General features: G+C 45.4%; 1 protein-coding gene across 1 annotated transcript in view; it reads right to left on the reverse strand.

The window, feature by feature from the left end:
• The window catches only part of akap6 (A kinase (PRKA) anchor protein 6), a 129298-nt gene that overhangs the window by 17335 nt on the left and 96543 nt on the right, over positions 1 to 15420 (reverse strand). The window contains exons 17-18 of the mRNA XM_062397922.1: positions 12783 to 13052; positions 57 to 140 (exon numbers count right to left, since the gene is read on the reverse strand). Coding sequence (XP_062253906.1) covers positions 57 to 140; positions 12783 to 13052 — 354 coding nt within the window. The remainder of the gene's footprint in view (positions 1 to 56; positions 141 to 12782; positions 13053 to 15420) is intronic.

Consider the following 15420-nt stretch of genomic DNA (forward strand, 5'->3'; position numbering starts at 1 on the left):
ATTATGGATTTAACATCAAACCCGGCGTGGTTAGTTGTGTGTTTGTGTTCACGCACCTGACTCTGCTGCAGCAGCTTCTGGCAGAGCTTCAGGACGGAGGAGACTCCTCGGCGTCGGGCTCGCACCTCCACACACAGAGACTGGAGAGAGGAGAGAAGAAGAAGAAGAGAGGCACGGTCAGAAACATCACCAGTATCAAATCAATGGTTTTATTAAAAAGATGGATGACGCAGCCGGCCACCAGGAGGTGATCCAGCCGTCAAGTCCAAAGTCTCCAAGCAGATTTCACTTCATGAGAACTGTTCCTGTTTGAGGTTCTACTGTCTTTGAGGAGGTTCTCAGGATCCAGCTGGTTCATCTAAGGTTCTGGAGTTTCTGGGAATCTCATTGGGTTCCACTGGTCATTGAGAAGGTTTCCTGTTGCTTTGGAAGCTTTAATGGTCACAGAGAACTTTCTAGAGGTTGTTTAGGAGGTTCAGTGTGACATTAGGACGATCCAGTGACTGCTGAGGAGGTTCTACAGGTCTTACAGGAGTTTCTATGGGTCTTTATAGAGGTTCTTCTGGTCATTGAGAAGGTTTCCTGTTGCTTTGGAAGCTTTAATGGTCACAGAGAACTTTCTAGAGGTTGTTTAGGAGGTTCAGTGTGACATTAGGACGATCCAGTGACTGCTGAGGTGGTTCTACAGGTCTTACAGGAGTTTCTATGGGTCTTTATAGAGGTTCTTCTGGTCATTGAGAAGGTTGTGTGTGCAGATTGGGGAGGTTTCTTGGTTCTAAGACCATGTTCTGGAGGTGTTTCAGCCTTTTGGGTCCTCCAGGCTGTGAGGTCTGAATGCTCCTGATGTCATCACGTTACAAACACACTCTGGTTTCTTCTACTTTAATTCATCCCTCATCTGTTTCATTTAAACCGGAACAAACAAGGGGCCAACTCTGTTTTTACTTATTCATTCATTTTCCTTCAGTTAAACTCGGGTCATTCAAAGCTGTTTATTAGCATGAAGTCAAATTCAGCTCATCAGCAGCAACAGTGCATAAAAAAAATGACAACAGCCCATGTTCCTCCACCCCCCCCCCCTGCTCCCGTCTAATAAATGCAAAAGAGAGAGGAAACAGAAACACAAGGATTGGCAGAGCCTATTATAAATCACTATATGCTGATGAGTTTCCACACGCAAAGGTCAGCGAGTGTGTGTGTGTTTGCATGTTTGAATGTTTACATATGCATGCATGTGCACAAGTGTGTGTGTGCGTCTGTGTGTGTGTGTGTGTGTGTAGGAGAGAATTCAGGGGACGGCCTTACTCGTCTGCGGCAGAGACCAAACACGTCCAAGCCCCAAACTATTTATGCTAATCCTGCCCGCTCTCTGAAAAGCACTTCCTTTACATTTTCTTTACATTTTCCAATAAATATTAAACACTATTACAATGAAATGGGATTCTCTCTCTCTCCCTCACACACGCACACACACACACACTCTACTCTTCTTCCTCTGTCTTTCATCTCCTCTTTCTCGCTCTCTTCAGTTTAGCATATTTGTGGCGCGTGTTGTTGTCTAAACAGGAGATGGGGATGCAGAATACAGCAGACAGGATCAAGAGGACAAGCCTTGTGTGGGTGTTAGTGTGTGTGTGTGTGTGTGAGTGTGTGTGTGAGTGTGTGGGGCTGCAGATAAATTTATTCCAAACAGGAGGTGTGTATTACATTGAAGGAGGAGGCTCTAAACAACAACAAAACGACTGAGTGATACTCGCTCTGCGCCAAATAACTGCAGCAGACAGCGTGGAGGCAGCACAGGAGGAATTCAACTAGATTGAAGCTGCAGAAATAATTCAACATATTAGAATCAGAGGACGACGGTGATAACTGCAAAGTGTGGGTCCGACACACAACATGCACGTCTGATCACATTTGTTATGAACACGAGCTGAAGACCTGTAAAGCTTCCTCACATCAGCCTTCGAGCAGAGAACACAAATCAGATGTGGGAGATCTGTGGAGCCAGATTTCCTCCACCTGATAACACGGAGTTGATGTTTCAATCAGGAGACGTGGGTTCAGATGAAAAGCAGTTTGGTGTTTTTCACTTTGTGGAACCGAAGCCTATTTTCATATAAGGTTTGTGGTTTCTCATCAGGAGGTCCAGGTTTTGTTGTTGGTGACACATCACTCACTGTCTCATGTTAATTCACCAATGTGCTCGATTCCTGTTCTGAAATGTCCAGACACTGAGATGTGCAAATATCGAATATAAGGAAGGTAACACATTCGGAACACGTGTAACACACAATAAGTATGTCTTAGTAAATAGATGTGTAATTGGTCTTGGTCCTCCTATGTCAAACATTTATAAAAATAACATTTCAATGGATACGAAGAGAGCAAATACTGATAAATATGACTTTTATCAATATCTATATTTTGACGGAGGTTCGTGCAGCTTCAGTTGTCAGAAGAGTTTTTTCTTTGAAAGTTTATTTTTGGACAGAGGAGAAATAGAGAATCCTGAGTCTCTATTGTTTCTGCACTGCTGGTTTTTATGCACTGATCCCTCTCTCTCTCCCTCCCTCCCTCCCTCTCTCTCTTTCTCTCTCCCTCCCTCTCTTTCTCTCCCTCTCTGGCCGGTCGAGCCTGGCTGGGCCCATATTGACTCGGAGGGCTCTACAGACACAGTCAGACAAATATTTGCTAAAAAGCTTTCCTTCCAAAATACATGGAAAGTCGTGGAGCGGCTGCAGAGAAAGAAAAAGAGTCAGAGATCGTGGAGAGGGGGGGGAGGCAGACAAAAAAAAGAGCGACAGGCCGAAGTAGAGTAACGGGACTGAGGACGGAGAGAACGACAAGAGATTAAAGAGACTTAAAAAGAAACAGTAAGAAAGAAAGAAACGGACAAAGACAGGAAATGAAAAAGATCCCAGCGAGAGGCGGCTGCTGTGTTCTCATGTGAAACTGGAAAAATGTAAACTCAATGAGATTCTGTGTTCTTCATCAAGTGATGGAGAAATCCATCAGGTAGTTCTCATGAACTCCTGATGGATCCTAGTGTTTTTAGGACTCCAGTAGAAAGTCTTGACTCATTGTCACGATGCAGAACCACAGAAACATCATCATCATCCAGGTCACTGGTCTGTCCTGATTTTTCTTAGAACCCTGATTTCTCTAAGAACCCTGATTTCTCTAAGAACCCCGACGAGAACCTTGATTTCTCTGAGAACCCTGATTTCTCTGAGAACCCCGACGAAAACCCTGATTTCTCTAAGAACCCTGATTTCTCAAAGAACCCTGATTTCTCTTAGAACCCTGATTTCTCTAAGAACCCTGATTTCTCTTAGAACCCTGATTTCTCTTAGAACCCCGACAAGAACCCTGATTTCTCTAAGAACCCTGACGAGAACCCTGATTTCTCCTCTGGACTAACGTTGTTTCTGTCGTGTTCAAGGTCGAGCGACACTAACGACAGAAGAAGAACGTGCGATGTCTTCATCCAGCGTTTCTTTCCCCTCCCTCACTCTTCAGGTGTTCCACTGCCTGTCACTCAACCAGTGCAGCACCAGTGACCGAATCAGGATAAACAACCACGAGGAGGATCTGCACTCGTCTTTCTCTAATTCCCCCTTCACCCTGTCTCTCTCGCTCTTTGTCCTTCTTGTCTCTCTCAAGCTAGATCTCTCTCTCTCTCTCTCTCCCTTCTCTATCGCTCTCATTCTTAAGTCTCCCTCTCCTTAAAAACAAAATCCTCTTAACTCTCCTCCACCTCCTCATCTCCACAATCTAATTACCGAGACCTGCCGTGAAGAGAGGGAGCGACGGAGAGAGAGAGAGGGGGGGGGGGGTAGTAGAGGAGAGTGGAGGTTGTTTGTGCTGCTGCTACAATGTGTCAGTGTTTTTATATGATTCCTGAGTTCAGGTACGAAATCTACATGTTTGCATGATGTTGAAATTTGACTCTTGAGGATTCATATTTTCAAAAACAAGCTCCAGTTCTCGATCCTCAGCTCCTGACAAGCTGCCGGAGAACAAACAGATCTGGAGAAGCAGCAGATAATCTGAGATATGTGATCTCACCTGCGAAAAGAGGAAAGAAAGGAAGACATGAGGAAGAAGAAGAGGGAGCTAAGAAAGAGACAGAAACTGTCCATGGAAAGAAAGAAAAGGGAGAAAGAGAAAATTAAGTTATGAGGAAAATGAAAGAGTGAAGCAGGGAGACAGAGAAATAAAACCAACAGCGAGAAAGGACGAGAAGAAAAGAAGACAAGGACAAACTGTAAAGTGAAAGAAAGAGACGCGAGTGGAGAGAGAGAGATTTTGGGGCTTGCACGGTGACCCAGTGGATATTTCAATCAATTACCGTTAATTAGAAATCTCTGATTAATTCTATTTGTTGATTAAGTCAATTAAAACCACAAGCACTCGTTATCGCACAACGAGCCTAATGAATTCCTGTCGACAATTTGCACCCACACACATATTCCCTCTGCTGCTGCTAACACCGCCTACAGCTACACAAACTTTATCGTCTCCTCCCTCTCCCTCTCTCTCTGTCTTCTCTTCCTTCCTGCACTGTTTCACTCCTCTTGTCTCTCCATCCTGCTTCCACTCCTTCACTTGTTCTCTCCTGGTTACTTCTTCATTCCTTTGTCCTAAATTTCAGATCTTCTCAGTCGAGAGTGTAAAACATGTGAAAGCTGCAGCACCAGGACGATCTGGAGGTTTGTTTCGAGGACACCTTGTTGACAGCTGCCTTGTCTTTTTAGAGTTAGGAAACACAAATCCTTGGCTCACAGCCTTGTCCTCTCATCTCGAGGCCGGCGAGTCCCAGACTGGGACCCGGGGACCTCAGGGGTCGTCCACTTGGACTCCAGGCACTGGAAACAAGGCTGAACACCAGAACCACAAACTCCACCACTGAGTTCTTCAGCCTTGTTTTGGAATCCAACTTTTTGGATACTAGGAGAAGAGGATGAATCCCCACGTGTGGCTGCAGGGGGCGCTGCAGCTCGGTTAGTGACACATAGAGTTGCTTTAAGTGAAAGAGATCGAGCAAATAGAGACGTGATCTGAAGTTTGTGTTGGTCTCAAATATTACTCCTCAAAGTGTGATGTCACAACGAAGTCAGAAAATGACCTCATGCAAATAGTTACACAAATCTCACACAACACAAAAACACAAGTATTGTTTCAGTCATTCAATCATCCCACACAACTCAAACTCTTACATCATCTACCCATAATGCTCCTCTTCCCTCTATGTGCCTTAAGTGTCCCCCCCCCCCCCTTCAATCTGCTAATGGGAACCAATTAGTTCCCATTGTCCCGTCTCCCAGTAAAAGAGCATGATGGGAATTCCTCCTACTTAACACCTTTCCTTTTCTAAACAGGCACCCAATTAGACGCCTAAAGGACAAAGAGACGGAGGACAAGTGGGGGCCTCAGGGGGGGCGGGGACAGAGGGACGGAGGTGTGTGTATGTGTGTGTGTGTGTGTGTGTGTGTTGTGTGTGTGTGTGTGATGAATGTCTCTCTCAGTTCAGTCCAGGCTTTTGAAACTGTCAAAGATAAACACAGAAAGTATTTTATCGTTTCATTACAAACAAGTTTCCTGAAGACAAAAGACAAACTGAGAGTATGCAACAAGTGAGTGTGTGTGTGTGTGTTTATGTGTGTGTATCTAGATACACACACATAAACACACTTAATCCTGTTCCTTTCAGCACCAATGGATGAATCTGCCACTGAAGCCAGTTCCCCTTGCAGAAGGAAACCACTGACATGGAGAATCAGTTCCTAGCGTGACCCTGAGGTCCTCACTCACAGATGTCGTGCTCTAACAACCAAACGCTTCCTGTGCTTCCAAATCGTTTCACTTTCAAACGAGGACGTAGATGTAGCCTGAGGGTCGTCTCCTCCATCATCTCAAGAGATAACCATCGCCCCACCCCCATGGATCTCACAGTGTGGGGGTGCACGTTGGGTCTGGGCCTCAAACAGCACACAGAGCTGAAACATGGAGAAACGAGTGCAGCTCACAGCAGAAACAGCTTCTGAGGATGTGAAGAGTTCAGAGAAGAACCCTTTGAGATGATCAGTGGTGTCGTTTGATGAAGGAGAACCTCTGTGACGGAGCTTCATGTTCATCAGGCTGGATCTGCACTGACACCTTCAGGTCTCATATCAGCTGGACTCCTTCTGCTGCATGTTTCAGGCTCGAGAGCTTTACTCTTAAAATATTCAGCAGCAGTAAACAAATGGAGGACATGTGAAGTTATTGTGAGCGAAAGCATTTACTGTTCTCACTAATGCAGCCGAGCGAACACGCTGCATCAATAAAACTCCATCTCCTTCTGTCCCTCCGCCTTCCTCTGCATATTCCTCTCTTCAACTCTTTCTCTCATCCGTCAATTTCTTCCATTCCCTCTCTGCATTTCACTTCACAGGCTGTTCTCTCCATCTCTGTTTGTCTCCCTCGCTTTTTCCCCCTCTGTCATTCCTCCTCTCTCTCTCTTTCTTAATACCACGATCTTCTCCATCTCCATTTTTCACCCCCTTTCAATCCCTCGTTCTGTCTGTTCCTGCTGTTACTGCAGAGTAAAGTGGTTTTCTCCTCCGTCTCCATTTGTCTCCGTCTCCCCTCGCTGGCGTGTCCAGTGTCCTTTTTACATTTCGATCAGCGGAATCACAACTGGAATAAACGTTGTGAGATTAGCAACAGGAAAACTGCTTAGTGTGAAGAACCTGCTGGAGGAAGAAGCAGAGGAGACGTTCACCAGTTGAAACAAATGGACCTGAACCTTCTCCTAACATCTGTTCCTCTAGTTCCTTCTCCTCTCAAGTTGTCTTTCCTTCTTCTTCTTCTTCTTCTTCTTCTTCTTCTTCTTCTTCTTCTTCTTCTTCTTCTTCTTCTTCTTCTTCTTCATCTCGCCCTGTTTCTTCCTGCTTCTGAGCAAATTAAGAAAACATTTTCCTCATCCTCACCTTCTCTCTCATCCTCCTACCTCCTCCCATCTTCTCGTTACCTCCCCTGACCTCCCTTTCTTCTCTCCCTCCGTCTTCTTCCTCCCGTGTTTTGTCTGAGCCTCATTCTTCTCCTCTCTCTGTCTCCACGCTGCGTGTGTTTTCATTCGCTGGCTGCCTCTCCTCCTTTAGCAGATGAAAGAGCCAAGTGTTGTCTTCTCCCAGCGAGCAGATGAAGATGAAAGTCCGATCTGTTGTGTTGATGCCGTTACCGCGGCAACGTCTCACCTGTTTACTCGCCTCCGACCCCTAACGAGCAACCTTAACGAGAAAACACCTCTTCAAAACACCACACACACACACACACACACACACACACACACACACACAGGCAGCTGCAAGAAGAAAATACAAATATAAGCAGAGCTGCAGCTGAGGGACACACATACGCACACACACACACACACACACACACACACACACACACACACACACACACACACACACAGACACACACACACACACACACACACACAGCCTGTGTTCTTGGCGGGGAGTCGTGGATCTTTAATCCTCATCATGAAGCAGGTATCGATATCAGAGCCTCGCTGCCACCCTCTATTAGCCGCCTGAGAGACGCTGAGGGGTGGGTCCATAAACTACAGGGAGGTGGGGGGGGGGGGGGGGGTGTAGTTAGTGGACTACAGAGCGTACGAAGGTGATGTCACAGGGCCGCAGATACACAAACAGACACACACGCATAGCTCAGACACATTGACATGAATCACAAACCAGCAGATATGAATGGAAAGCTCTCAGTTTGTCCGACACCGACCAACAGGACCTTGAACGCACCACGAGGAGCTGATCCACAGCTTCAGGCTCTTTGTTCCTGATGACTGTGTGTTAACATTTAACCTAACACAACATCCAGAGTCCTGCATCTGTGCAAAGACACTAATATGTTGTGTACGGCTCTACTGACACATTCAACTGATCTGAGCTTCTATCATATTCTGCAAGGAGAAACATTTCTCTGAAGGGAAGTTGCTCCTCCTCCGATGAAGAACACAGGAGAAGTGTCAGGACTCTTCCTCGATGTCAACGCACTTATATCAAAATGAAAGTTAATTTTGAAGAAGGGGAAGTTTCAAGACCAAACCTGAGCTGCTTGTGTGTTCCAATCCCGTAATACCCTTCCAGTTCATTTCCTCAAAATGAACAAAAGTAATAATTATAATGAGAACGTCGCTCAGCAGAACTCGTATCTTCACCAAAGCCCAACAGTCCCTTCAACTTAATGGAGCTGCACCAAATTTCACACACTCGTGGATATGAGTCCTCCTAACGGGCCGGATCTCTCAGAATCAAGATCCAAGACTTTCCAGCCAAAGGATACAAACATTTCTTTAAACCCAAATTAAAAAGAGTTGGTTCTTGAGCCATGTCTCAAGTTACATGAAACCAGTTTAGTTATATTTATCAGCACAAACATAAACTTATAAATAGATGTTTTGGTTGAGATGAGGGGAGAAGAGGACGTGGGTAGGGTCATGAGTCATGTGTGTGTGTGTGTGTGTGTGTGTGTGTGTTGGGGGGGGGGGGGGGTAATCCCACAAAACAAATGGCGGGTGAGGAGCTGAAAATAGAAACAGCCGAGGAGCAGGGGGGTTCATGTGTTGCAAAATGATGAAGAGGGCCGGAGGGCAAAGAGCATGATTGGAGGGGGGGGGGGGGGGGGGTAACAAACAGTAAGGGAGGGAGGGGGGAGGGAGCTCATCTACTGTCAACAGCAGGGGAGAGAGAGGGATCAGCTGATAACAAGAGCGAGAGAAGGAAAGAGACGACAGACGAACAGAAAATAAGAAACAGAAAAAGATACAAGGACGAAAAAAGAGGAGAAATGAGGGAGATAAAGAAAAGAGAGATCGATAAAGAGACAGAGGAGGCTCACTGCAGACAAAGGATGGAAGGAAGGAAGGAAGGAGGGAAGGAAGGAAGGAAGGAAGGTAGGTAAAGAGGGAGGGAGGAGGGAAGGAAGGTAAAGAGGGACTAAAATAAAAACAGAATTTACATCTTGTGTCTTTGTTGATAAATGTCTATTTGTGTGATTTATTATTTTATATGTATGGTTTTGTCTATATGAATTGAATATTATTTTACATATTATATATTTGATAAAAGAACAATTCATCTCAGAATCAAATTTGCCAAAATAAAAATAAATAATCATCGTTGACTTTAATAAATCCTTGAAACTCGTGGATTCACTGAGGTGATGATTTAAAATCCAACTCATTGGATGAAGTGAGAGAGAAGCAGCGACAGGCCACAGTTAACCTTCTGCAGAGCGTCAGTGTGGGAGATCTATTTTTATTCTGCGTCCACACTCCAGAGCAGGTGTGTGTGTGTGTCTGTACCTGTGTGTGTGTGAGTGTGTGTGTGTGTGAGTCAGGCTCATTCTATTAATTCTCGGTGTGTCCGGCCCCAGAGCGTCTCTGCTACAATAGAGTCATCGGAGGCCGGGGGCTGCTGGAGGAGCGTTTGGCCGATGCCGTATCTTAAAGGAGCACTAATTCAATTAAGAGCCAGATTACAGGCAGGCAGCTGGAGGAGGAAGAGGAGGAGGAGGAGGAGGAGGAGGAGGAGTGATGGAATAAATGTTAAGAAAAAAAGAAAACGTAGTGTAAAGAGAACAGAACGGTGCAGACAGACTTTGAGAGGAGATACAGAAACACAGGCTGGATACAGGAGGCTCCTGCCTGTGATGAACATCAACATGAACCATGAAGCTACAGACGACTTGAAAGCTGCTTCCAGACCTCCTGATATGTTCCTTATATGTTCCTGAGATGATCCTGATATGTTCCTGAGATGCTCCTGACATGTTCCTGACATATTCCTGAGATGTTCCTGATATGCTCCTCAGATGTTCCCGACGTGCTCCTGACATGCTCCTGATATATTCCTGTTATGTTCCTAATATGCTCCCCTCATGTTCCTGACATGCTCCTGACATGCTCCTGATATGTTCCTGATATATTCCTGAGATGTTCCTGATATGTTCCTAATATGCTCCCCCCATGTTCCTGACATGCTCCTGACATGCTCCTGATATGTTCCTGAGATGTTTCTGAGATGTTTCTGAGATGTTCCTGACAGGTGCCAGAGTTGAAACCACTTTGTTTAAGCTCGTGGTTCATCTAAGGTAACATGTCACAACGTTAAAGCAGCATCTTTAAAATGCTTCTGTACATTGGTGTGCATGTGTGTTCTGTAAGTGTGTTTAAGTGTGTGTCTGTGTGTGTGTTTGCCCTTGTGACTCCTGCAGACCCACACTTCCTCTCATACGTCCTTACAGTAATAAGCTGCAGCACAGAAATCGAACCCATTTACGAGTCCGGACGCCGGAAACAGACAAACGATCAGTGAAATGGAGTCGACTTCTCTTAAAATGGAGTCCCTTCTCTCCATTTAGTCCCCCCCCCCCCCCTCTCTCTCTCTCTCTCTCTCTCTCCATACAAATGACTGCTATCAATATTTCCAATCTTCATTTCTCCAGAAGCTCACAGCCTCTTTCTGCCAGAAATCAATGGCTTCCCACTGAGAGCTGTGACAAGGATCAAAAGTACGAGCGGCTCGAATCACTTTCTTCAGATAGAGTCTCGCTTCTATACAGTTTCATCATGAGGCAGCCACAGTGTGTGTGTGTGTGTGTGTGTGTGTGTGTGTGTGTGTGTGTGTGACCCATTCATAACTTGACCCTGACGTTCGCTTAATAAGCAAATCAATAATCATAATGATTCTATGGACGTTTGTTTGCTAACTACGTAAATCGAAGTATCCATTAAATAGAATCAGTCATTTCAGGTCGTTCTTATCTCACTGATGTTTGTTTCATGTTTCTGATCAGTTTGCTTTTAATTAGTTAATCAACGATATGACAAACGGGATAAGACTTCATGATTGACAGCTGAGATTGGCTCTGGATTGGTCAATACCGTGGCTCCGCCCACTGATCTCTACTGCTCAGACTCTACGTCATCATGTCGGAGTTTGAGAGAATCTCCTGTTGTTGTAAAAACTTCTGATCGGAGAATCTCCTGCTGCGTTTCTTCTTATGTGATGAAAGACAAACTCCAGAGAAGTCACTGTGCTGATGCTCACGTCTGGAAACAGTCTGATGAGAGCGTGTGAGGTTTGCACGTCCAGATAAAGTCTCAAATCGACTCTTACAAATAACAATAACCTGCAGGTAGCAGAGGTCGGGGGAGCTGGAGGGTAAGACCTATAAAAACCCACCGATTACGTCTTAACGTTACGTTTCACGACTTCATTCAAGAGGCCACATTAGGGAGATGACATGAAGAGAGATGGAGAATGATATTTAACAGTCACGATGCAAAGATCAGCGACCGGACGCAGAAGAGGAGTGCTGCGGTGTAAGGTCATCGCTTCAAAGTCCTGGATCATCGGGGGGGGGGGGGGGGGGGGGGGTCCCTCGACACCAGAAGAAGATCTTCACCATCACACGTCCCTTCAACGAGACGTCCTCACCGAGCTCTGATGTGGTTAAACTCAACAGGACACTGAGGCACACTGTGGATTCCTTCATGTCTGGATTGATCATAACTTCAATTAATCTTGTGATGTTGCAATAAAACAGTTTTAGAGACGATTAGAAAACACACGTTCAAATAAAAGTGTGATTTCTCTTTATCAATAATCATATGGATCCATCTCGTTTGTCTTTGTCGTTGTTGGAAACTTTGTGTAACTGAATTCATCTGCATATTTTTATCATCTGTGTGTTTGTGTGTTGTCATGTTTAAACTTGTACGAATTCATTTATTTATATGTGTTGGTTCCTCATTTGCATATTTCTTTGAATGTGTGTTCATCAGTGTGAAAGTGTGCGTTGCTTGTCAGTATGGGTCGGCATACATGCATGAATTCATGCACGTCTGCGTGTGTACACTTCTGCATCAGCTGGAGCACTTGTATGACTGTGTGTGTGTGTGTGTGTGTGTGTGTGTGTGTCTGGTTGTCAGTCACGCGGCGGGGCTAGGCTAATCAGCGCAGCTAGCTGTTCGCTGTGTGATGTTGTCTGATTAATATCCTGTTAGCGTCCCGTGGCTTTTAAGGCTAACTGCTGTTTCCTCTACACAATCCACCGCCTCACAACAGCCGTGCGTTCATCTGGCCTCATTAAGACGATGTACGACTTTACTTATCAACAACACACACACACACACACACACACACAGTGAACCAGTTGTTTTTTAAAAGCTTATTGTTGATTAGACAAAGTTTTGTCACTTATATCTGATAGTAACATCAGAAGTTAGTGGAGAAAGTAAAGTGGGAATGAACATGAATAAACATCTGAATGTTTTAATCTTTCCTTTGATCATTTACTGGAACTCTGATGTTACAAATATTTCTGAAATATGCTAACGGATGAATCTGTGAGATTTGTTTCCTGTTATTGTTTCTTTGTGGTGGAGGTCAGGAAATGTCCATGTTGAATTTATAAAAAAAACAAATATCAAATTCAAATATCAAATTCCCGATGACCGACTTCATTCAAGGGTTTGAGTTCTCTGTATTTAAGAAAAGGTGGTTTCCTCATCCAGGAACTTCAGGAATGACCAGCACAGAGATATTGGAATCTTTAAAGTTATCTTATCTTCATAAGCAGCTTTATTAACCCATCTAGAACGTTTTCTGGACTTCTTGGTGACGCTGAACCTCTTCCATGAGCTTTGTGTTTTATGACCCTGGAGAACATCAGGAGAGCCTCTCCCTGAACATCTCCGCTCCTCCTACCTTGAAGCTCTGCAGCTGCTCCGAGGCGTCCTTGTCTTGTCTGAGACACGAGTTGAAGATGAGGAGCTCGGTGTCTCGCAGCCAGGCCTTCAGCTCCTTGATGCGCGCCTCCAGCTGCTCCAGGAGCGAGTTGGTCAGCGGGCTCAGGGCCGAGCGAGGGTTCTCCACCGCGCCGCCGCCGCCCCCGCGACCCCCCACCAGCAGAGCGTGAACGTTGGCCGACTGGTTCTGCTGGGAGGAACTGGGACCGGGATGGTCCGAGAAGATTTTCTGGAAGACGACAGAAGAGAGGGAGACAAAAAAGAACAGAGCGTTGGTGTGAGGCCTCCTTGTTGTGTCGATATCCCATCATGCAAAGCGGCATATCAATCAATACAAACATGGCCATTAATCATTTCCCCTCAGAAGTGAACAGATCAATGAAAGAGATGTCGTGTGTTCATCAGAGTGGACATCAGGGTCTGAGCTGACGTCTCTGCTCAGGACGTCTCAACAGAGACACTTCATCTGTTTCAGTTTCACTTTGTAATTTAGGGACGAAAGAATTCTGTCTGACAAAGTGGGCGGAGTCTCCCTATGCTTGACTCTGATTGGTTTGTAGACTTAAACTGAAAAGTCTGAAGGTCTGAACCGAACCAGGTGTGAAACAGTCCTGAGCTTCTGTTTGTAATTACACACATCGATATCAAGGTGTTAACATTCAGCCCCAGTTAACAGGGTTACTGGTATAATTATTATTTATCTGCTGCTGTTATTGTAACTGGGAATTAGCTGGATGTAGCTAACGCTGTTGTCACCACAGCGCTGGAGTCTGTTATTACCGAGTTAACGAGGTTGTTGTTGATGAACAAACACATCAGCTGCTGATTCAGAGTCTGGAGCAGAAACACACACCCGAGACAAAACAGCGTTTAAGACACAATGGAAAGAGAGTGTTCTGTGAAGAGCAATCACAGCTTCAAATAGGAACCACTGAGAACAACAAGGGCCCGGCTCCAGGTGTGTGTGTCTGTGTGTGTGCGTGTGTGTGTGTGTGTGTGTGTGTGTTTGTGTGTAATAAGCTCTGCAGAGTAATTTTCCAACCCCTGTTGATTACACAGTAAGACACAGCGAGCAGCGGAGAGAGACTATTCCCCACTTGGGTTCAGACGAGTGTGTGTTTGTGTGTTATTCTGCAAACCGCTCATCAGTATAGAACAAACACACTTGTGATGCCACGCCGAGCTCGGAGGTGAGTCTCTGGCCGACATTATCTCCCCCGAACACGTCAGCTGCAACACTTTGAAAACCGTTTTCAGACACGGGAGTCGGGGGGGGGGGGGGGGTGTCTGGATGCTCTGCGGAGTTTGTGTTTCCCACAGGAGCAACCAGAGGGAGATTCACAAAAACACACAACACTCCGGAGCGTTCAGGTGCAGCAGGAAGAGGCAGCATGTGACATTTCAACTGTTTTTGTCGGTGTCGTCTGGAGATTCTCCGGAGTTCAGTCTGAAAGTAGCTTAACAAAAAGTGCGATGCAGTTGTGCGATGTTGAATCTTCCCTCACCAGTTGTGTGATTTACTGTCGTGACTGAATGTGATGCTTCAGCCGTCTGAGTCAAATCGAGTGGGAACGAACCAAAGTTAAGATTCTGTCCGGGGGAAACACAAAGACGAGATTCTAATTTAGAACGGATGTTAATTTATAAGAATATAACTAAGCCTGCTGAAGCGTGATGTTTGAATGTTTGTTATTTCAGAAAATGACTTCATTCTTCACTTCGAAAATGTATATATATATATATATATGACGAGGGGGAATTCAGACATCTGGGAGAAGCAGGAGGGTTTTAACTTCACAATATTGTTGTGTGATGCAATTAAAAAAACATCTAGTCACAGATGCATGTAAGATCTTCCTCTCTCATTATAGTCTTCTTCATTCATTAATGTCTGTCTTCCTCGTGCAGTGTTTGATTCCACCTCCTCTACCTCTTTGTGTCTGTCAGATCAGTTGTTGTTAGTTTATTATCGTTGTGAGTCTGTGAGATTGATTGTGTCTCACTGAGGTTTTTCACTACCCTCTAAGTAACGCTTTGCTTGATAAAGTTTCTACCTCTCAAACCCTCTCTGAGCTCTGTCTCCTCGTGTCCTGGCTTCACATTGTTCTGTTTTAAAGGATCAAATCGCTGTAATCTCGCTGCAGCTTTCACAAGCGCCCACAACAAGAGAAACTCGGAGCTCCTCCCGAACGAGCCCGGCATGGGTCCCTGCTGCTCATCTGCATATGGATGTGTTTGTACAAAAGGGATTGAGTCGTCGGTGCGGCAGCGACTCTGCCTCCTGAGTGGAAGCTCTACTTTAGCTGAACTCTGGCAGGTAAACCGAACCATTAGGCGCTGAAGAGGGCCGGTAATAGGACCCCCTGATCGGGAAAATGTGCCGTTAGCTTTGTTCTCCGACGCGGCGCCGGTGATTACGAACCCGTGGTTAGTTTGGCAGAGAGAGAAACAGATGGAAAGAAGACAGCACGGAGTGGGAGCATGGACGTGAGCTGTCGGCAGGGACGTCGTTAAAAGACTTAAACTGCATTTCTCAAGACAAGAGTAACAGAAATATTTTGTTGTAAATTCGACGTGTTGTTTTCTCTACAGGTGGT

This window comes from Platichthys flesus, chromosome 10, assembly GCF_949316205.1.
Source record: "Platichthys flesus chromosome 10, fPlaFle2.1, whole genome shotgun sequence".
Taxonomy (NCBI): Eukaryota; Metazoa; Chordata; class Actinopteri; order Pleuronectiformes; family Pleuronectidae; genus Platichthys; species Platichthys flesus.